This window comes from Meles meles, chromosome 4, assembly GCF_922984935.1.
Source record: "Meles meles chromosome 4, mMelMel3.1 paternal haplotype, whole genome shotgun sequence".
Taxonomy (NCBI): domain Eukaryota; kingdom Metazoa; phylum Chordata; class Mammalia; order Carnivora; family Mustelidae; genus Meles; species Meles meles.
The window spans coordinates 40006386-40028477 of NC_060069.1; the positions used below are offsets into that span (position 1 = coordinate 40006386).

At 39.3% G+C, this 22092-nt stretch overlaps 1 protein-coding gene across 5 annotated transcripts in view; it reads left to right on the forward strand.

Moving 5' to 3' along the window:
- PARP15 (poly(ADP-ribose) polymerase family member 15) overlaps positions 1-2987 on the forward strand; it is a 49056-nt gene extending 46069 nt beyond the window's left edge. For all 5 annotated transcript variants that reach the window (XM_046002626.1, XM_046002630.1, XM_046002627.1 and 2 more), the window contains one exon: positions 34-2987. In XM_046002626.1, the coding sequence (XP_045858582.1) occupies positions 34-323 (290 nt within the window). In that variant the 3' untranslated portion in view covers positions 324-2987. The remainder of the gene's footprint in view (positions 1-33) is intronic.
- The last annotated feature ends 19105 nt before the right edge of the window (positions 2988-22092 follow it).

Here is a 22092-nt window from a genome sequence, read left to right on the forward strand (position 1 = left end):
TTTTAGGAAGACTTTTTGTCTTTCTCTTTATAGGAGCAGCCTATGGACAAGGAACCTATTTTGCTGTTAATGCCGAATATTCTGCTAATGATAAATACTCCACACCAGACGGCAATGGGAGAAAGCATGTTTATGTTGTACGAGTGCTTACAGGAGTCTACACATGTGGACATGCAAGATTAGTTACCCCTCCATCAAAGAATCCTCACAATCCCACGGATCTCTTTGACTCCGTCACAGATGATATACAACATCCAAGTCTATTTGTGGTATTCTCTGATAATCAAGCTTACCCAGAATATCTCATAACTTTTAGGTGTTAAAAATAGGTTGTTTTTTTTTAACCTCTAAGAGATTGTTTAGTTGTCTATTTATAAGAACAAATTTATAGAATTTTTGTCTTTGCCTTTGGTTTGTTTATGTAGATAAAAATGTCTCTGTTTTTGCAAAAATGCTGAAAACAGCCTTTCAAAAATGCTCTATTGCAATTTGTAGCATACCTCTTTTCTGAGCATATTGATGGGTGGAAGCTAAGAAATGTGGCTGACATATTTATAGCTACAACTATTTACAGACACCAAATGTGTCAAAGAACAAAGAGCACATTACTTTTGTCTAGCAGAGAAGAAATAAGATGAATCTCTTTAAAGCCAAGATGTCATTGCTCTAACAGAGCTTGTTAAGACATCAAACTGTGCTGGGTTCAACTGTACTATTAAATGAATAGGCTGCTAATGTGTATCTGTAAGAGCTGAGAATTTTGCTCCCTGAAGAAACACTTAGTAGCTATAGTTCAGGTAGAATGACTGAATCAAATCTGTTATGGAGTAAATCAGGTAAAAATGTGTTGTACCACTATCTGATGCTACATGACAACTTACTACAAAATTTAAGGGCTTTGTGGGTAAGGAATTCAGGTGTGGCTTAGCTGGGTCATTCTCACCTAGGGTTTCTCCTAAAGTTGAATAAAGATGTCACCAGGAGATGCAGTGTTCTGCAGTGGCTTGACTAGAGCTGGAAGATCTGCTTCCAAGGTAAATCGCTCAAATAGCTACAGAGTTTTTGCTGGTTGACAGGAGTCCTCAGTTTTTCTCCCCATGGTTCTCTCCAGGCTGCTTACATTGCTCATGATGTGGTATTCCACAGCCAGCAATTCGGGAGGGAGACAGGCTGAAGCCATGATGTCTTTTATGACCCAGCTTCTGAGTCATACTCCACCTTTTCCACAGCATCCTGTTGGTTCCACAGATCAGCTCTTTCAGTGTAAACAGGAATTACACAAGGGCCTGGGCACCAGTGGACAGAGATTGTCGAGGACCATCTTAGAAGCTGTATAGATGAGTGAAGGACTGATACATTGATGAAATGTTAGCAGTGAGAAGGACTCTAGAGGTCATCTAAGCCCACTGTCCCCTCATCTTTCTCCTCCCCTGTCCGTACTCCCAGGGCAAAAAGCCCTCGAGTCTCTGCTTGACCACTTCTACATCTTAAGGATAACTTATTCCATCCCAAGACAACTGTAACTATTGGAAAACTCTTGTTTACACAGAGTTGAAATCTGTCCTTCTTTGTCTATTGCCTGCTGATCACTGTCTCACCTTCTGGAGGGCATAGAGCATTTATCATTCTTTTTACAGATGGTGGCCCTTCAGATTCATCTCTTCCCTCTATTATACTAGAGTTAGGTAAATTCTTGAAATACTTAGCAGCTTATCCTGAAGCATTACTTATCAAGAGTTGAAGACATTTAAGAAGTGTTTACATAATCATAAATAAGCAGATGCACATTAAAAGGAGTACAGGGATGTTTAAAGAAAATAACTCCCTTCACCATACTGTATCATTCATAATTGCAACATTCAGAGGAAACCACTGCTAACATTCTTCTTCTTTTTTTGAATATTTTATTTATTTGTTTGACAGATAGACCACAAGTAGGCAGAGAGGCAGGCAGAGAGAGAGGAAGAAGCAGGCTCCCTGCTGAGCAGAGAGCCTGATGCAGGGCTCGACCCCAGGACCCTGGGATCATGACCTGAGCTGAAAGCAGAGGCTTTAACCCACTGAGTCACCCAGGTGTCCCTCACTGCCAACATTCTTATGTTCTCTTCTCCGTTCTCCTTTCTTCTACATCCACCTTTAACAAAGTCAAAGTCACACTTTATTCAATTACTTAACTATACAATATTATATCTACCTTTTTCATTTAACATTATAAGTGTTACTCTCATGTTATTTTTCCTGTAAGCATCATCTTAATGGTCATGTTATTCCACTGTATATTTTCCTTTTATGTATATATATATAATTATAAAGTTTTTAAAAATGTCATCATCTTTCCTTATAGCTTAATAATCCAATTTCCTTTTGTAACATATCTGTATCATTTCCCCCATGTCATTAAATACCTTATCTATCATTTTGATGGTTGCACAGCATTTCATTGTACATCTCTACATAAATGCCATGTCAAAGTAGGGTGCCCTATAATGCTAGATAAATGTACGGTTGGATTATGAGATCCAAAGAGCATAATCTACCTTCAATGAGACACCACATCCTGAATTTCTTGAGAGAAAATACAGTCCTAGGGAGCAAAGCAAGTCTAAATAATACTGTGTTTGTACATGGGCTTTGGCTCCCAACTCCAGTGTAGAATCCTAGTGAGCCAGGTTAGAACATAGAAGGACCCTTTTAACTTAGGTTAGTTAGGCTTTTAGTTGCAAAGTAAACTGCTGTCTTCCGTCTCCTCCAATGCTGTTACCCAAGAACCCCCCAATTTATTTTGCTGTACTCCTACTTTACTATATGACATAGAAGTCTTAGGTATAATACATCCATGTTATTAAAGTTGTGATGGTTTCTTGAGAAACAAAATTAAGTCAGTTGATACTTATTTTACTTATTGATTTTTTATTTATTTAATTTATTTATTTGACAGAGACAGAGAGCAAAAGCAGGGGGAGCGAGAGAGGAAGAAGCAGACTCCTTGCTGAGTGGGGAGCCTGATGCGGGACTTGATCCCTGGGATCATGATCTGAGCCGAAGGCAGATGCTTAACTGACTAAGCCAACCAGGTGCTCCCAGCCAACTGATAATTCTATAGTTATTATAAATTCCATCTTCCATTAGTCTGAAGCTAAATGCCTTTCCATCCTTTATGTCCGTCTCCTTCCCCGTTGGCTTGGCATTCTCCATCCATATTATTAGAATGCTCTTGATTTCTTTCCTAAAAAGCCACCATTTCAGGTTAACACAAATTAGAAGTCTTTAACTTTGCTAATTACTTTCAAAATGGGTTTCTTTTGTATGGATTTCCAGAGTTCTGGCTCTGGATGGTACCTGACTGATCTGAGACCAGAGATCCTGAGGTACAGCTCTGACCCGCAGTCAGACGGCTTACTGTCCCATGTATCTTCTCTCCTCTTCTCTCTTTACTTCTCTTAGCATTTTTCTCCTTCTCATTCCTTTCTTTCACCTCCAGTCCTTCCCTTCACTTGTGGAGAAATGAGGACACATGCTCTGCTTGGATGAATCAGAGGAAACATTTTAATTTTTTTCTTCTTCTATGGTAGAGAAATAAAATCCATGTAGTATGTATGCGGATGTGTTAATTGAACACAGGGTCTGTGAATTCATTTACAGGTAGTGGGTTAATTATCACAGTGCTGGTAAGATCATTTATAGCTATGATCAATTCGATTTTTGCTCAGTAGTTTATTTGAACAAATGCAGTTTCTCATAGTAAACAGGCTTTATGAGCTTAATTGATTTAATTATTCCGTTTACAAGCTGTACAGGAAAGACTCTTGCTGTTTCTCCTTTACTCTCCTTTCCATACTCACAACACTTCCGACACCAAATGTCTGCAGTTTTCCCCAGCTCTAAGCAATCCTCTGCAGTATTAGCTGGGGGTCCCACAATTTCACTCAATTCTGACACTATCTACTTGAAAACAACGTCAGATCTCACGGGTTAAGGGATCAGCCCCACCAGACTGTCTCACCTCCTCTTGTACTACAAATGCCAACAGCAAATCCCAGGTTGTTCTCTGTACGTCTGACTCACTATGAGTCAAGGCTATGAACCCTTGTTCCCACAGCCCCCTCCTTGGGTTTGATTCATTTGCTACAATGGCTCACAGAACTCAGGGAAACACTTACATTCACTTGTTTATTCTGAAAGGCCATGATGAAGGGTGCAGATGGAGAGTTACATTGGGCAAGGCACATAAGAAGGGTCACATAAGAAGGCACATAAGAAGGGTCATGTTTGCTCAGGGCATGTCACTCTCCCAGCACCTTCACCTGTTCTTCAACTTGGAAGCTCCCTGTAGCTCATACCTTTGGGATTTTTGTGGAGATTTCAACACACAGGCAATGAATGATCATTAACTCAATTTCCAGGCCCTCTGCCCTTGCTGGAAAATAGGGGTTGGAGCTCCAAGCCTTCTAATCATGGCTTGATCTTTTTCTTGACTGGTTCCCATCCAGGAAACCAGCAAAAGTCATTTAATTAGACCCAAAGATACTGCCACACCCAAGAAATTCCAAGGCGTTTAGGAAGTCTGTGTCAGGAAGTAGGGTCAAAGACCAAATTTGAGAACAAAAGATGCTTCTAGTGGCTCTCATCACATTTTAGGAGCTCTGAGCCAGGAATCGGGGGCAGAAACCAAGACAAAAAATCATAAAGATATAAAACATAATATTTTTTATTATCTCACACAAGCTTTGGACTTTTCTGCCACTCTTAGTAAACATATGAAGGAAATCTTGTAATTAAACTCTCAGAGTGAATAACAATTTTAATTTTAATTGAAGTACAGTTTTTTAATTGAAGTACAGTTGACAAAGACTGTTACATTAGTTTCAGGTGTACACGTAGTGACTGGACAACTCTATATGCTATGCTGAACTCACCATGAGTGTAGTTACCACCTGTCACCATACAACAACCCTATCACATACCATTGACTATGTTCTCCATGCTGGAACTTCTAGTGACTTAATTTTAAAAGACCTCTGCTTCATCTCCCTCTCTGTTTGTATTACCTTTGTGGTCACCAGGATATAAATAACTTCTAAATTTCTTTTTCTTATCTCATTAAAAAGGACATTTTCAACATAGTAATTTATGTCTCCAAAGCCTCTTGTTACCTACCATTACAATTCTATAATAAAAACCTGTTGAATAAGTAATTTTGACTTCCACAAAAGCCACCCCCACCTCTTCAATCCAAACCTTTTATGTGCCCTCTTATGTGCCTAATGTGCTCCTGTTCCTCCACACCCAAACCCAGCATCCCCTTCACCTCACAACACCTTGTTCACATTCCACATAGTCAGATAGAATACACTAGAAAGTATTTTTATAGTACCAGAACAAACTTTCTGCAAAAGATGAAAAAAGAATGAAAATGCTTCTCTGAAGGCCTTTATAGTTTATAGTGCAGGATGGGGTTTCCTTCATACTAACTCCACTAAAACACCAATCAAAGTACCTGAAATAAGGAAAGTACTCACCAACACAAAGTCAACAACATAAAGTGAACAAATCTGGGGGTCAACAAAAAAAATCAAAATTTTCTGTATAAATGAAAAAAGAGCCCCCTCCAATAGGAATTTTAGAATCTAAGACATGTTAAGATAATAACACGTGCCTTGCCACTTTCCAGGGTTAAATAAGATAATACCAAAATTATGCTGAAAAAATAGATATTACAGTTTTAAACTAAAAATTGGAAGACAAGACACAAATAGTACAAACTATAGAAGCAAAGTAAATATGATTGATATCACTAACACTTTAAAAATTGAGGTTCGACAGGTGGTGGGTAATAGGGAGGGCACGTATTGCATGGAGCACTGGGTGTTGGGCAAAAACAATGAATACTGTTATGCTGAAAAAAAATAAATAAATTAAAAATGAAAAAAAAAATGAGGTTCGAGTTTGGGTCTTCTGGCTGGCTCAGTCCGTGGAACGTGTGACTCTTGCACTCAGTGTTGTGAGTTCAAGCCCCACACTGGCTTTACAGGTTATTTAAAAAAAAATAAAACCTTTAATAAATAAATAAAATTGGGGTTCAAGGTTAAGACTGAATTTATGCACCTAATTTTGCTTCTTTCTCAAACCCTAAGAAAGCCTCAGTGAAGGGATTTAAAGGATACATAAGTCCTTAAGAACAGGGAGAATAGGAGATGATAGCAAAAAGCATTTTAGAAGCTAAAAAGCAGATAGATCTGTGCTAATGACTATAGACAGCTCAACCTTAAGCTAGAAGTGGGAGGAAAGCTGAGACTCATCTGCTTTACCCTTGAAAGGCTCAGGAACTGACAACAGCTGAGCCTCTGGAGCTGAGTGAAGCTGAGAAGAGCAGATGCTAAAATAAGGACAGGAGGAAAGCCATTCAGGAAACACTTAAATCCCCAGATACTCTCCCCACCCTCCTTGCCCAGGGTGACTACCTCTTACCTACCCCCAATCTGGAGGCTATTTTCTGCAGATGGTAAAAGAGAGAATCTCTAAGCAGGACACCAGGCACAGATGAAGTCTTGGATGTCATAGCAAAAACAGAGGAGTCAGTGGTCAAATACTAAATCCTGAGAGGACATCCCTCCCAATGTCACCTTTCCATATTGGACTCCCCAAACAGCAGCAGCTAGACTTTTACTCTTCAGACAAGGATTGGACATTTCTACTTTGCACCTGTTCATGTCGAGAGGAAATTTTAACCTACAGATACTGACAGCAGAAATTCTATATTTTTCTTTTATTTTTATTTTTATTTTTATTTCTTTTCAGCATAACAGAATTCATTGTTTTTGCACCACACTCAGTGCTCCATGCAATGAGTGCCCTCCATAATACCCACCACCTGGCTCCCCCAACCTCCCATCCCCTTGCCCCTTCAAAACCCTCAGGGTTTTTTTCAGAGTCCATAGTCTCTCATGGTTCATCTCCCCTTCCAATTTCCCTCAACTCCTTTCTCCTCTCCATCTCCCCATGTACTCCGTGTTATTTGTTATTCTCCACAAATAAGTGAGACCATATGATACTTGACTCTCTCTGCTTGACTTATTTCACTCAGCATAATCCCTTCCAGTCCCATCCATGTTGCTACAAAAGTTGGGTATTCATCCTTTCTGATGGAGGCATAATACTCCATTGTGTATATGGACCACATCTTCCTTATCCATTCGTCCGTTGAAGGGCATCTTGGTTCTTTCCACAGTTTGGCCATGGTCGCCAAACTTTGGAAAGAAATTCTATATTTTTCTGTTAGACTTTTTAGTTTCAAGACCTCTTTTAATTCGAAGACCTCTTATTTGTTTCTTAAATGTTCCTAGGGGAGCCTGGGTGGCTCAGTAAGTTAAGCATCTGACTTCAGCTCGGATCATGATCTCAGGGTCTTAGGACGGAGTCTCATATCAGGCTCCTTGCTCAGCAGGGAGCCTGCCTCTTCCTCTGCCTGCTACACCCTCTGCTTGTGCTTGTGTGCTCTCTCTCTCTTTGTCAAATAAATAAATAAAAATCTCCAAAAAAGTGTTCTATGTGGAGCTTCTGGGTGGCTCGGGAGTTGGTTCAGCATCCAACTCTTGATTTTGGCTCAGGTCATGAGCTCAGGACTGACTCTCAGTGTCATGACACCAAGCCCTGCATCAGGCTCTATGTCAGTGAGGAGTCTGCTTGAGATTCTTTTCTGCTGCCTCCCTCTCCCTGTCCTGCTCATGCACAAGTTCTCTCTCTCTCAAATAATAAATAAATATATTTTTAAAATATTCCTTGTAACAGAATTTTCTTTCCAACAATAGTTCTTTTTCTTTAAGTTTTATATTGAGTTAGAAGTTTTCCTTAAATGTCTGAGAAACCTTGGTTGTCTATTCGCAGAAGTCTAAAAAGCTATTGGAAGCTATGAACTAGTGAATGGGGCTTATCAACTTTGGGTTTCACTGGGTGTGCTTTGGTGGTCTGTATTGGGGAATTTAAAAGTTAATCAAAGTATAGCAATCAAGTACAAATATATCTTAAGTAAAAAAACCAGTAAACTGGATCTCTAATGATTACTAAATATATATAGCAAAGGAAATAATAAAAAGTTAAAATTTATAACAAAAGCATAAGGCAATAAAATAGAAGAAACAATCCAAAAATGCATGAAGAAATTGAAAGAAATAAAACTATTTTTAAATGATCTGAACATCATTCATTCATTCAACAAATGATATTCATTGATTCACTCAACAATTATTGACCATATCTCTGACACTATTTTAGGCACTGGGGAATCTAACAATAAACAAGACAGATAAAGTTCCTGCCTCCAGGGAGCACACAGTCTAACAGCTGAGAGAGACATTAAAGAAATAATCACAGAATTAATTATTCAAAATTGCAAGAAGTATTAGAGGAGAAATGAAGGGTGCTAGAAGATGTGCTTAACTGAAGATTTAACTGAGTCTGAGAAGTCAGGGGAGGCTTTCCTGAGGAATGAAGGAAACCAGAATGTCACCCAAAAATATACCCTTTAGGAGGTGAACCATAAGAGACTATGGACTCTGAAAAACAACCTGAGGGTTCTGAAGGGTCAGGGGTGGGAGGTTGGGGGAACAGGTGGTGGGTAATAGGGAGGGCACGTTTTGCTTGGAGCACTGGGTGTTGTGCAAAAACAATGAATACTGTTACGCTGAAAAAAAAAATAAAATGGTAAAAAAATATATATATACCCTTTAACATAAGAATTATCTTGAGCTGAAGGCAGTTGAACAGCAACAAGTACAAGAAACTCCTTACTTTCTTCCCTATTTGCCTAAAAACAGGATATAAATTAACAAAGTTTAACCTTCCCCTCTCTACCAGGAATAAGAAAACTTAATCACTGGAGACAGCGTTAGACCCTTCTCGGCCTGGAGCCAGCACTAGAAACATCTACACAACTAATTTTACTAACTAGTCTTTAGCTACCATTAGTTTCCCATATATTTGTCTTCCCATGATTTGCTATTATAGAGACTCAGAGTCTTTTTCCTTCATCTTAGTACTTATCTAAAAATTTATCATTCCTTTGCTAAGATGTTGTATAAACTCAAATTCTAACCAAACTTGAGTTACCCATCGCTGGGGACACCCATGTGTGACATTCATGAGGCACAGATTAATAAGCCTTTTTGTTCTTCTCTTGTTAATTTGTCTTTTGTCAGTCCAATAAACAGGGCCATAGGTAAAGCTTATGGTAAACCTAAGATTAATAGAGGAAGAGACTTTTCCTCCCCTACAGTAACATATCAAACAGAAATAAGATTTTAAAGTGTTACTAATGTTGCCTTGGTAATCACAGTTGCCACGTATGAATGTATCAAATCAACCCCTTATACAATTTAAATGTACACAATGTTATATGTGAACTATATATCAATAATAATAAAAAAGAGGATTTGGTTTTAAAATTTGAGAAGGGGGGGCGCCTGGGTGGCTCAGTGGGTTAAGCCGCTGCCTTCGGCTCAGGTCATGATCTCAGGGTCCTGGGATCGAGTCCCGCATTGGGCTCTCTGCTCGGCGGCGAGCCTGCTTCCCTCTCCCTCTCTCTGCCTGCCTCTCTGTCTACTTGTGGTCTCTCTCTGTCAAATAAATAAATTTTTAAAAAAATCTTTAAAATATGAGAAGGGGAGGCACCTGGCTGGTTTGGTCAGTAGAAAATTTGACTCTTGATCTTGGGGTTGTAACTTCAAGTCCCACATTCAGTGTAGAGATTACTTAAAAATTAAAACAGATGCACATAGGGGAAGGGAAGGAAAAATAAAATAAAAGGAAAACAGTGGGGAGGTAACCATAAGAGACTCTTAACTCTAGGGAACAAACTTAGGGTTGCTGGAGGGAAGGTGAGTGGGTGATGGGGTTAACTGGGTGATGGGCATTAAGGAGGGCACTTGAGGTAATGAGCACTGGGTTTTGCATGCAACTGATGAAACACTGAATTCTATACAGTCTATGTTAATTAAATTGAATTTATATTAAAATTTTTAAAAAGTAGGGGTGCCTGGGTGGCTTAGATGGTTAAGCGACTGCCTTCAGCTCAGGTCATGATCCCAGGTCCTGGGATCAATCCCCGCATTGGGCTCTCTGCTCAGTGGGGAGGCTGCTTTCCCCTCTATCTCTCCCCCTGCTTGTATTCTCTCTGTTTCTCTCAAATGAATAAATAAAGTCTTTTTAAAATTTAAGAAATAAAACTTTAATTTTTTAAAATAAAATAAAAGAAGATAAAATGGAAGTGCTTCAGGTGAAATGAACCTCTTTTCTAAGTAGCATGGATTAACTAGTGACAGACCAATTCTCACACCACGAACAACCAAAAAGTCCAAACAAAATAGAGAAATCTCTTATTTTAAGGCAGAGGAGAGCTGCTGAGTTACTGTAAAGAGGAAAAGTCACAGATTCCAGAGAGGGAGAAACTTGATGAGGGAGAAACTGACTCCCTCAACCGCTTTACCCAGAGGTCGCTAACTCTGGGCATGGGCCAGAGGCTGCCATCCCGGGTTTTATGCCCATAGAAGACAAATGCCAGACACAGACCAGTGGAGCTATTGATGGGGATTTGGGATTTCCCTTCAGATCATCTGTTCAATTCTGGGGATGTTAAATTTAAAAATAAAAGCAGAAATCCTTTGAAAGCAGAAGAGAGTCTTCAGAAATCTTGTGAAACAAAGGTTAGAATTCGGGATTTACCAGCGGGGGCTTTCTGCTGAATATCCTGAAGAGACAGGAGTAAAACTGAGGTAAATCTGAAGACTTACCAGGGCTGCAATTCAGCCTCAACTCAACACGGTACGTTATTGGATTCGGGTGACCAGTCACTATTTAGAAATAAGATGTTTCATAAGATTAATGTAAATTTTTATTTTTTTTTAAAGACTTTATTTATTTATTTGACAGAGAGAGATCACAAGTAGGCAGAGAGGCAGGCAGAGAGAGTGAGAGGGAAGCAGGCTCCCTTCAGAGCAGAGAGCCCGACATGGGACTCAATCCCAGGACCCTGAGATCATGACCCGAGCCAAAGGCAGCAGCTTAAACCACTGAGCCACCCAGGCGCCCCCAATGTAAATTTTTATTTTATATGGGGAAATAAATAGGTCAGAATGTTAAACAATATGCCAGATTCAAAAGGGGCCATTAGGAGAATTTGTGTTACAAGACATTAAAATGTACTGGTAACCAATTTGAGACCCTTAGTATACAAGAATATCAATAATGAGAATGTCCAGAAGACCCACACTGGGGCGCCTGCATGGCCCAGTGGGCTGAACATCCAACTCTTGATTTCAGCTCAGGTCGTGATGTTGGGGTTGTGAGACCTGCCCATGTTGGGCTCTGTGCTCAGTGGGGAGTCTGCTTGGGATTCTCTCTCTCCCTCTGCCCCTCCGCCCTATGCTTTTTCTCTTCCTCAATCAATCAATCAATCTTTAAAAAACAAAAAAGACCGACACTTTCTCTCCAAAAAATTTTAAGTCCAAAAATTCCAAGCAGATTGAAAGTTAAATACTTAAAAGTCAAAATAAAAATACTCATGTATGTCAACAGACTAGCACTAGGAGAAGTCACTTTTGACTACTGATGGAATAGAAATGAAAAAAAATGGACAGTTTCATTACCTAGATAGTTTTAGCTTTGATGGCAGGAATACCAATGAAGCTAAGATTTAAAAATTCAGAAGAGTGGAGACAATGTTTGCACATAAACATAGAAGTTTAGTAACTAAAAAGTATGAAGAGCTCATATAAGTGGGTAAAAATACCAGCTGTCCATTACACAAATGATTAAAAGACAGTTCATACAAGAAGAAACATGAATTTATCCATGATTTTTGACATATTCAGTCAACCTTGTTGGTAAAATACCTGCAAATTAAACCTACTGTGAAGTTGCATATTGTACCTGAAAAAGAGTAAGAAACACTTTTGAGAAGTGACAGACCCCCAAGCTTGCAAGGCTTTGAGAAAGCAGATATGCTCACACATAAGTGATAGCAATGCAAATGGATTCCATTCTTCTGAGAGGCAAAATGCTACCTTACTGAAAGAATCATAAGTATGCCTAACCCCTCACCAAGTGATAGAATTTATCCTGAGGAAATAATGTTTAATAAAAACCAAAAGTATACATATACAATGTTTATTTTACGATAATAAAATACTGGAAGAAAGGGAAGATCCCAATGACACAGAAATGTAGAGGTTAGTTGTGGTATATCAAGATGCTATACTCTAGCAACACACTAAAAATGTTAAATATGAAGATGATACAGGAAGTAGAGAAAATTTGGTTAAATCATGTTATGTAAAAGGATGAATACCAAATTGTGTACACATACCTGTCATAGCTGTCATATGATCATGAATATGTATAGGTAAATGAGGCAAAAGGACAGAACAGGGAATGTTTCTAGTTGGGTTCAGATCAACAGACTTTTAGTGAATTATTCTGTAAGGTTGTTAAAACTAGATTTTCAAAGAATTTCAATTGTTATAATCTGAGATAGATTTTCTTTGCAGATTTCATGAGCTTGTAGAAATACAGGAATTTGCTGCCTGCTTAACTACACAGATGGAAGGAAGATGGTTTTTCCACTTAGTTATGTGAAACTTACTGAAGTTATGTTTTCATAGATAAAGGGTCAGAGGAAAACGATGGTCAGAGTGGGTCACTCCACTTCAGGAAAATGTTCTATAATGGAGGAAAATAATTTTCCCTCTACCCTTCTGAGTTCTCAGCTGAGACCCCTGCAATATAAGATTAGCAAGAGAAAAGCAAACTGAACTTTATTAACGTGTATATGTCATGTATATGTGGGAGATAAGGAGGGAGAATGAATAAGTGCCCCAGGTGGCTCAGAATTCAAATTTAAATATCATGAATAGGGAAAGGGGTTGGGGGAATGTAGATCTTCTAGAAGAGAGTAAATGACTTATTTAGGAATGATGAAAGGACCCTTAGAAGAACAGACGGGAGGTATGACAGATTGTGGCAAAATTTGTCTGGGTGTGGTGGTGACTTCTAGTTCTTCTCCTGTGAAGTCAATATTCCCTGGTTGATGACAATGTTGGGAAGGGGTTTATGACAACTTAGTCCCTCTTGGAGGATCTGTCTTTAGGTAGATAAGGGGAGTGCAGAGAAAGTGCCTCCCTGTGTTTACTGTTTTACGAAAGTTCAAAACAATCAATATACTAAAGCAGGATGTTTGGGGAGTGGTGTGTCCTGAATTCCTACAGTCCTATTTTGGGGTGGCATGTTCTGCTACCCTTCACCTACAGCTGAGAGTGTTAGCAAAAAGGACTACTTTCTAGTTAGTGAGGAACTGTTAGGTCCTAGCCACTGCCAGAAAGTAATTTGAGAAGTGGAACTGCAGTGGATAGAATTGTGTCCCCTGGAAAAGATAGGTTGAAGTCCTAACCAGCATATCTGTGAAATGTGACATTTGGACACAGGGTCTTTGCAGATGTAATCAAGCTAAAATGAATTCATATTGGATTACAGTAAGCCCTAACCTGATGACTGGTGTCCTAATCAGATGATTGGGGTGGGGGGGGCAGTATGGGTGCCTAGGTGGCTCAGGGAGTTAAGCATCTGACTCTTGGTTTTGGCTCAGGTCATGATCTCATGGGTCATGGGATGGAGCCCCACATCCAGCCCCATATTGGACTCTGTGCTCTGCAGGGCTTCTGCTTAAGATTCTCTCCCTCTACCCCTCCCCCATCTCGTGCATGCTCTCTTTCTCTCTTACTCTCTGTCTCAAATAAATAAATCTTAAAAAAAAAAAAAAGAGGAAGAAAAAGAAGACAGGACTGTGGGCACAGGCAGATACTGGGAGAACATGATAGGACCATGGAGGCAGAGATGGGAATGATGCAGCTTTGAGCCAAGGAATGCCAAGGCCTGAAGGTTCTCACTCAGAGCCGCCAGTAGGAGCCAACCCTGCCGACACCTTGACTTCAGACTTCTGGCTCTAGGACTATGAGAGAATAAATTTCTGTTGTTCTAAGTTTGTGGCGGTTTCTTATAGCAGCCCTGGGAAATCGAGACAGGGACTAAATATGTATAGTCTGGTGGAAATGCTAACTAAAACAAAAAACTGAATGCCGCTGACTCCTGGCTTCCAAGGCAGCAGTAAAATCCATGGTTCATTGTTTTTAGGAAAGCACCTTATATGGAGACCCCACTCCCGTCATAGGAGCTGGTAAACTTTGTCCTGCAAACCAGATCCAGCCCACTGCCTGCAAGCTAAAAATGGTTTCTACAGTATGGAAACAGGAACCAAGAAGCAAATTTCAATGTGGACTTTCTCTGGAAAAATGCAGCCCTTTGGAAAATGACACATTGGACAGGGTTCTGGACCTTTCTGCAGTACATTGGATGGGAAATTAGGATATTTTACTTGGTTATTAAGTGAAGAATAATTCAAACAGAATAGAGAACTTGGGAACTGAGAGTAATGACTAGCCCATAGTAAGCCCAACCAGGGTGATGAGTTCAAGTGGAACTGACTCACCTTTGAGAAAAGGAGATTCAAGAAGATGACAAAGTCTTCCATGGAATTTCAGGGACGATTTTATGAACATCTGAATTATTCTAAAGTTTCTGGGTATGTGGCCAAATTCTGGGCAAAGTTTGTGTCAACTCAAGGCTATGAGTATATTTTGGAGTCTGGCTGTGAACTGCATATCCATGACTTTTTGTTTGGCTGAGTTTGGATTTGATACCTCACACTGCTCACTGGTCTTGAAACAAATTTTAAGTAAAATTACTAAGGACACAGCATTTAATTAAAAAAAAAGAAAGTTTGAATGTTGTGTTGTCAAAAGCCACTTTTTCTGTGTCTTATGATTTAATTATAGGAAGCTTGTAATCCCAGGTGATCATGTTATATTTCAAGTATACTTTGAAGAATATGGTTTAGTCCAATTGATTTGACAGGAACGTGCTTGTGTGGAATAGAGATATCCTGCTATTCTCAAAAAGATCTGCTTGCAAGGGTGGTCCTGGCTGGCCTCTGAGGTTAGATTCAGGGAGGGTTCCCCCAATTCCTCATTGATAAGGGAATTGGCGCACAGAGTGTCTAAACTGTACAAACATCATGGCTTGTCCTGAACATTTGCTCTCCTTCAGGGTATTTGGAATTTTGGTGCGGGCTTGGCAGAAGGTAACTACATGAACAGCCTCCCCAAAAACCTGGGGCACTGAGTCTCCAATGAGCTTCCTTAGTAGACAATATTTCATATGCATTTTCACAATTCAGTGCTTGAAGAATTAAGCATATCCTGTGTGAACCATCTGGGAGAAGACCCTTGGAAGCTCTAGGCTGGTTTCCTTAAACTTGTTCCCATATACCTTTCCCCTCTGCCAGTTTTGCTTAGTACCCTTTCTCTGTAGTAAATCCCAGCTGTGAGTATGACCATATGCTGAGTCTTCTCAGTCCTCCTAGAGAATTACTGCACAAATGGGGTGGTCTTGGGGACCTCCAACACAATGTTATCCTACATGTACTTACGTTGTATTTCTTCTGACAGTTTACACATGTACATCGTAGTTCTCAGTTATACTTTTTCCTTCATGAAAGCCTGAAATATACATATTTACTCACAAAATTAGGTGAATGAAGGTTCTGTGGTTAATACAGAAGACAAAGGATAGATTTTAAGGGCTAACTATGGCACTAACTATATCTACTATTAGCCATTTCCATAGAGCTGATACAAACTGGAACCAAGAATCTCTGACCAAGAATTCCAGTATGTTTTCTAAGGAGACCCAGGAAGAAGTCTTCATCTCAACACTCCTCATCACCCTTCCCTGCCCTCCACCCCAAACAAAGGGTGGGATACAGCTCAAGCAATGTAACATTATAACATTAGATGTTTATATATTTTTTTCTAAAGAGACTTCAAGTCAGTGGTATAAACTTTGTCTTTAAAAAACTAGCAAAAGAAGAGCAAATTAAACTCAAAGCAACTCAAAGGAAATAATTAAGAGGAGAGCATAAATCAATGCAACAAAAGCAGAAAAAGAGTAGAGAAAAAAAATCAACAAATCTGAAAGCTAGTTTTTAAAAAACATTAATAAATTGATAGACCTCTAACAGACCTCTTAGCAGACAAACTAAATATAACAGCATAAGGCGCCTGGGTGGCTCAGTCTGTTAAGCATCTGTCTTTGACTTAGGTCATGATCTCGGGGTTCTGGGATCAAGCCCCACATTGGGCTCCTTGCTCAGCAGGGAGCCTGCTTCTCCTTCTCCCTCTGCCTTCTCCCTGCTGTTTATGCTCTCTGTCTTTCTCAAATAAATAAATACAATCTTTAAAAAAATGACAGTATAATTCAAACTTATGAGTCAGGAACTATATAATGCTGTTTATATACTTATCTTTTTATCTTATATAATCCAGAAAACAAGGTATCCTGATAGGTAATGTTATACCTATTTTTAAAGATGAGAAATATAAGATTTATAGATTTTGGTTAATTTGCCCAGGTCACATAAGCTGGTAAAATCCAGAATTAGTCTTGAACCCAAGTTGTCTGACCTAGATCTTAACCATCATATTACCCTAACTCCTAATACCCTGAAGATGATTTGGGGTGTCCATCCTGATCCCCATTTTAGTAATGATTAGATTTTTTTTCCCAGCTGTTAGGAATATCTGCTGCTGACAGGTCACAGCTGCATCCCTCATTGGAAATTGACCTGAGCCTGTGGAGATTTGCCTCTCCCAGGAAGGGATAAGGCAGAGATTCAAAGAAATGACTTCTTTCCTCCATTTGGAACAACTACAAAACCTCTCTTAGTTCCAGAATTCTTCATAGGATTGTTTGAGGCTTTAGTTGCAACTATATTGCAAGTCAGTTTCTTCCTGTGCCCAGATCTGCCTTCCCCAATTCTTTGCAGATGTATTTCCCTAGGGTGCTCCTTAATAAACCTTCGCACTCAACCTTCGGTCTGAGTTTGCTTCCAGGGAACCAATTTAAATCTCATATTGTGGTCAGCTCTTCTTTTCAGATTTCATTTATTTATTTATTTATTTAGAGCCCACATAGGGGGAGGGGCAGAAGGAGAGAGAGAGCGAGAGAGAGAGCATTCCAAGCAGACTCAGGGCTGAACAAGGAGCCTTACCTGGGGCTGGATCTCATGATCTGACATCATGACCTGAGCCAAAATAAAGAGTCAGATGCTTAACTGACTGAGCCACACAGGTTCCCCGTGTTAGCTTCTCTAAATAAAATTAAGTAACAACCGTACAAGTTAATCCCATTATACGTTATGGAAAATAATCATGTGTACTTACTTTCAAATTGTTCAGAAAAAAAAATGTTCTTTGTACTACTCTTACAACTTTTTGGTAAGGTAAAAATTATTTCAAAATAAAAAACACCTTTAAGATGTAACATCTTCAGGCAAGCAGAATGAAAAGAGTATTGTAAAAGGTAAGTGTGTACTTTAGGAAGAAGAAAATTGAATGAAAAAGAAAGGAGAGGGCTTCAAAGACAAAGAAGTCATTAAACATGTTGTTCACTCTAAATTAATATTGACTGGTTTTAAAAAGATTAATTTAATCTTTTAGGGATGCATGGCCAGCTCAGTCTGTTAAGTGTCTGCCTTGGACTCAGATCATGATCCCAGGGTCCAGTCCCGCATCGGGCTCCTTGCTCTGTGGGGAGTCTGCTTCTCCCTCTGTCTCTGCTGCTCCCACTGCTTGTGTTTTCTCTTTCTGACAAATAAATAAATAAATAATTTTTTTATTTTTAAAATTTTTTAATTTGTTAAAAGATTTTATTTTATGTATGTATGTATTTTTTAATTTTACTTAGCCACCCAGAAACCCCTAAATAAAATCTTTAAAAAAATAAATAAACTTTAAAAAAAAGTTAACAATAACAAAAGGATAGCAAGATAGGGATAAGTTTTTTTAAGGTTTGAGAAGATATATTGATTAACTTTAGACTGTTAAGTCTGAGACCTGCAAAAGAATAGGTATAGAATTTGTGAATTCAAACCAAATGGAGAGTGGAAGAAGGAATAAAGAAAAACTATCAATCTAATATGAAATAAGAAAGAACGAAAAGCAAGGAATAAAACACAGGTAGTTAAAAACTTGTAAAATAAAATGGTAGGAATAAGACCCACTATATTAGTCATTTATAATGTCTCTACATTTATATTTACTAATTAGAAGAAATAGGATTAAAAACAATGCAGCTATATTCTGGTATAGAGAGGACATGGAGGTAGGTAGTTCTGTAGGTAAATAATACCATCAAGAGCTTAGGCTCTTTCTATCTTTCCAATATGCCATTCTCAATGTTTCTAAGATATTGGCCTTCATGGTTACAAAATGGCTGCAGCATCTCCCAGGATCACATCCCATGTGACAACATCTCAAAAACGAGGGAAAAAGGATTTCTCCTAAGTGTCTCTTTATGGAGGAAGCATTTTCTAGAACAGACAGCGTACTTCCCCTTCTATCTCTTGGCTGAACTGCGTTACATGGCCATCTTTAAACCAGTCCCACTAGAAGGTAACGAGATGACTAAAACTGGCTTATCCCAACCATGAGTCAAGTATGGGTCTGAAAGAACTTCTACTTTACTTGAGCACTTTGCTGCTGAGCATCTGAAAAAAACTGAAGTTCTCCTACCAAGGAAGGAGTGATTGTCTTTGAGTAACTAACCTACTCAAAATGTCTGTCACACTCTGCAAGGTCTAACCCGGTTAACATAGTAATAGCAGTATCAGTATAAGACAAAATGGACTTTCAAACAATGAAAATCAATAAAGATGAGAGGCACACCATGAAGAAAAGGAACAATTCACTTGAGTGATATAAACACCTTGAACCTATACAGCCTTAAATTAAGCAAAAGCAAAGGAAGATAAGCAAAAAGTGGCAAAATTACAAGGAGAAATGGACATATGAGAGACCCAGTTTCCCCACACCCTCACTCCTTCTGCTTTGTTACTGAGATCACACAGATGCTGTGGTTAGCTCAGCCTGGGGCTAGAACTGGACTTAGATGTAGGAGACAGAAATAGTCTCTGACAAGAGGAAACTCCAGGTGGGAGAGATGAGGAAGGGCAAGGCCAGTGAGGGATACCACTGTGAGCTGTGGGCAGCCAGCATCGCCAGCAGCTGGACAATGGGTTTGTTATCCTGAAGAAGGGATCTCAGCAGAAAATCCCTATGCAGGTATAGCATCCCGTCTTTAGTCTGGGTTCGTATCCCAGCTCCACCATTGACTAGCTGTGAATTTGGGGCATATATTCAACCTTTCTGTGCCTCAGTCTCCTCACAGTAAAATGGAAGTGATATTAATTTTCTTAAAGTTTGTTGTATTAATTGTTTCACCTTAATTTTTTTTACTACATTTGTCACTGTTTTGTGATTTCAGTTATTGCTTTTATTTCTTCCAGAGGCAATTTTTCAAAAGTAATGAGTAGATTAATGAAAGTTTTTGTGGGTGATTAATTGGCTGTAGGAATGAAGGGAAGCAATCAGCTTTAAAATCTATTTGACTTTTTGTAGGACTATCAGCATAACAATTGTACTGAGGTGTGTGTTTGGCGCTGGGTTGAGGGGACAGAATGGGAAGAATATCCTGACTGCTCTATTTTTTAATGATGCCTCTGTTGAGAGGAGAGGACAGTCTTGTGCCAGAAACAGCTCATACTGGCTCACCACAACAGTTTGCTAAATTTTCAGAAGTTTGTGAAGAGTTATTAACCACCATTATTCAGAATTACAGTTGACCCTTGAACAATACAGGGATTAGAGGTGCCAACCACTCTTTGATCTTTTGTCAAAAATCCATGTATGGGACACCTGGGTGGCTCAGGTCATGACCCCAGTGTCCTGGGATCAAGTCTGGGCTCCTTGCTCAGCAGGGAATCTGCTTCTCCCTCTGCTTGTGTGCTCTCTCTCTGACAAATAAATAAATAAAATCTTAAAAAAAAAAATCCACATATAACTTCTGATTCCCAAAAACTTAACTAATAGGGGCGCCTGGGTGGCTCAGTGGGTTAAAGCCTCTGCCTTCAGCTCAGGTCATGATCCCAGGGTCCTGGGATCGAGCCCCGCATTGGGCTCTCTGCTCAGCAGGGAGCCTGCTTCCTCCCCTCTCTCTCTCTCTCTGCCTGCCTCTCTGCCTACTTGTGATCTCTGTCTGTCAAATAAATAATAAATAAAATCTTTAAAAAGAAAAACTTAACTAATAGCCTGCTTATGGATAACATAAACAGTTGATTAACATACATTTTGTATATTAGATGTGTTATATAATGTATTCTTACAGTAGTAAGCTAGAGAAAAGGTGTTAAGAAAATCGTAAGAGAAAGTACATTTACAATATCCAAAAAATTCATGTCTAAGTAGACCCACACAGTTGAAATCCATGTTGTTCAAAGGTCAACCTTAAAAACAAATTATATTTTTGGGGGCGCCTGGGTGGCTCAGTGGGTTAAGCCTCTGCCTTTGGCTCAGGTCATGATCCCAAGGTCCTGGGATCAAGCCCCACATCATGCTCTCTGCTCAGCAGGGAGCCTGCTTCCTCCTCTCTCTCTGCCTGCCTCTCTGCCTGCTTGTGATCTCTGTCTGTCAAATAAATAAATAAAATCTTTAAAAAAAATAGATTATATTTGTTTAAAATAATAAATACTGAAAATTCATCACTTCCTAATTATTTTATTACGTTTTATTTTTGTCTATACCCGAGTTCTTTCTGTCTATTGTATCCATATGGTGAAGGACTATACAATGGTGTTACTGTTCATCTCTGCTCAATTCCGCATTCAGAGATGTCCCATCGGGAACACAAGTCAGCCATCATGGGGATATTTACACCATGGAATTGATAAACACTGTGCATCAGGGCTTGATTTATTGCTTTGTTAATTGTCTAGACTTCAGAAACCAGTGGAGAATATCTTAATAAGGCAGATTAAATTTAAATGTGTCGTGTCTGCAGCCATTACATTTTAAAGAACACAAATGAAGAAGTATTCTTCCAGCATTTGAAAACCATTATCCAATTCAGCAAAGAAGGAGCTCACGTCAGTGACAATCAGAGGAGCTCTGACATATGTCTTCATTGTTTTATTTTCATCCCACTTAATGTAAATAACTAGCATTTATGTAAGAATTACACTCATTCATGATTGCAACCATAGTTTGGCTACAAATATGAGTTGGACAAAAATCTTTGAAACATTCTGTGAGGATCAGTTGGTTCTTTGAAATTTATAATAAAAAGTATTGTGTATTTCATTATTTGCAAATTTTGTGCTATAAACCTTTATATCCAGAAACCGTATAATAAACAAAAACATATATGCAACTTTTTTTCTCCAGAGAGCTGATTGCTCAATATTTAAAGCGCGTCACTCGTGGTGATCATGTGTGGTATGATATGGGAGTAAAAGATTGTATGTTCTTCTTTGTAAATACGAACTAGATTGTACTTCTCTGAGCGTTAATGCCTGTCTTGAGACACAGGCATGTGTGTCTGATTCAGTGGCCAGGAAGGACTGTTGCTTTGTTTTATTCTTTACCTCTCCCAAACTTGGAAAGATCTAGACTACTCTGGACTCTTCTGCAGAATCCTCCCTCCACTTCCTACCCAATGATAATATTAGTGAGTCTAAATGACTCCTGTTTGGGAAAATGGATCATGAAGGATTCCTATGCTGGCGGGAGGAGTGAAGGTATTAGAGACTTACCCCGTGGAAGCTTGGAGAACATACAGCTCCATGGGGCACCTGGGTGGCTCAGTCATTAGGCATCTGCCTTTGGCTCAGGTCATGATGTCAGCGTCCTGGGATCCAGTCCCGCATCAGGTTCCCTGGGCTACCTGCTCAGCGGAGAGCTTGCTTCTCCCTCTCCCACTCCCCCTGCTTGTGTTCCCTCTCTCGCTGTGTCTATGTCAAATAAATAAATAAAATCTTAAAAAAAAAAAAAAAGGAAGAACACGAATCTCCTGAAAGGGACCTGAACACAGGGAAGAAGGCCAGAAATGGGGTGTGTCCATCAGGCGACTCCACCAGAGAACTGAACTTGGAGTGGT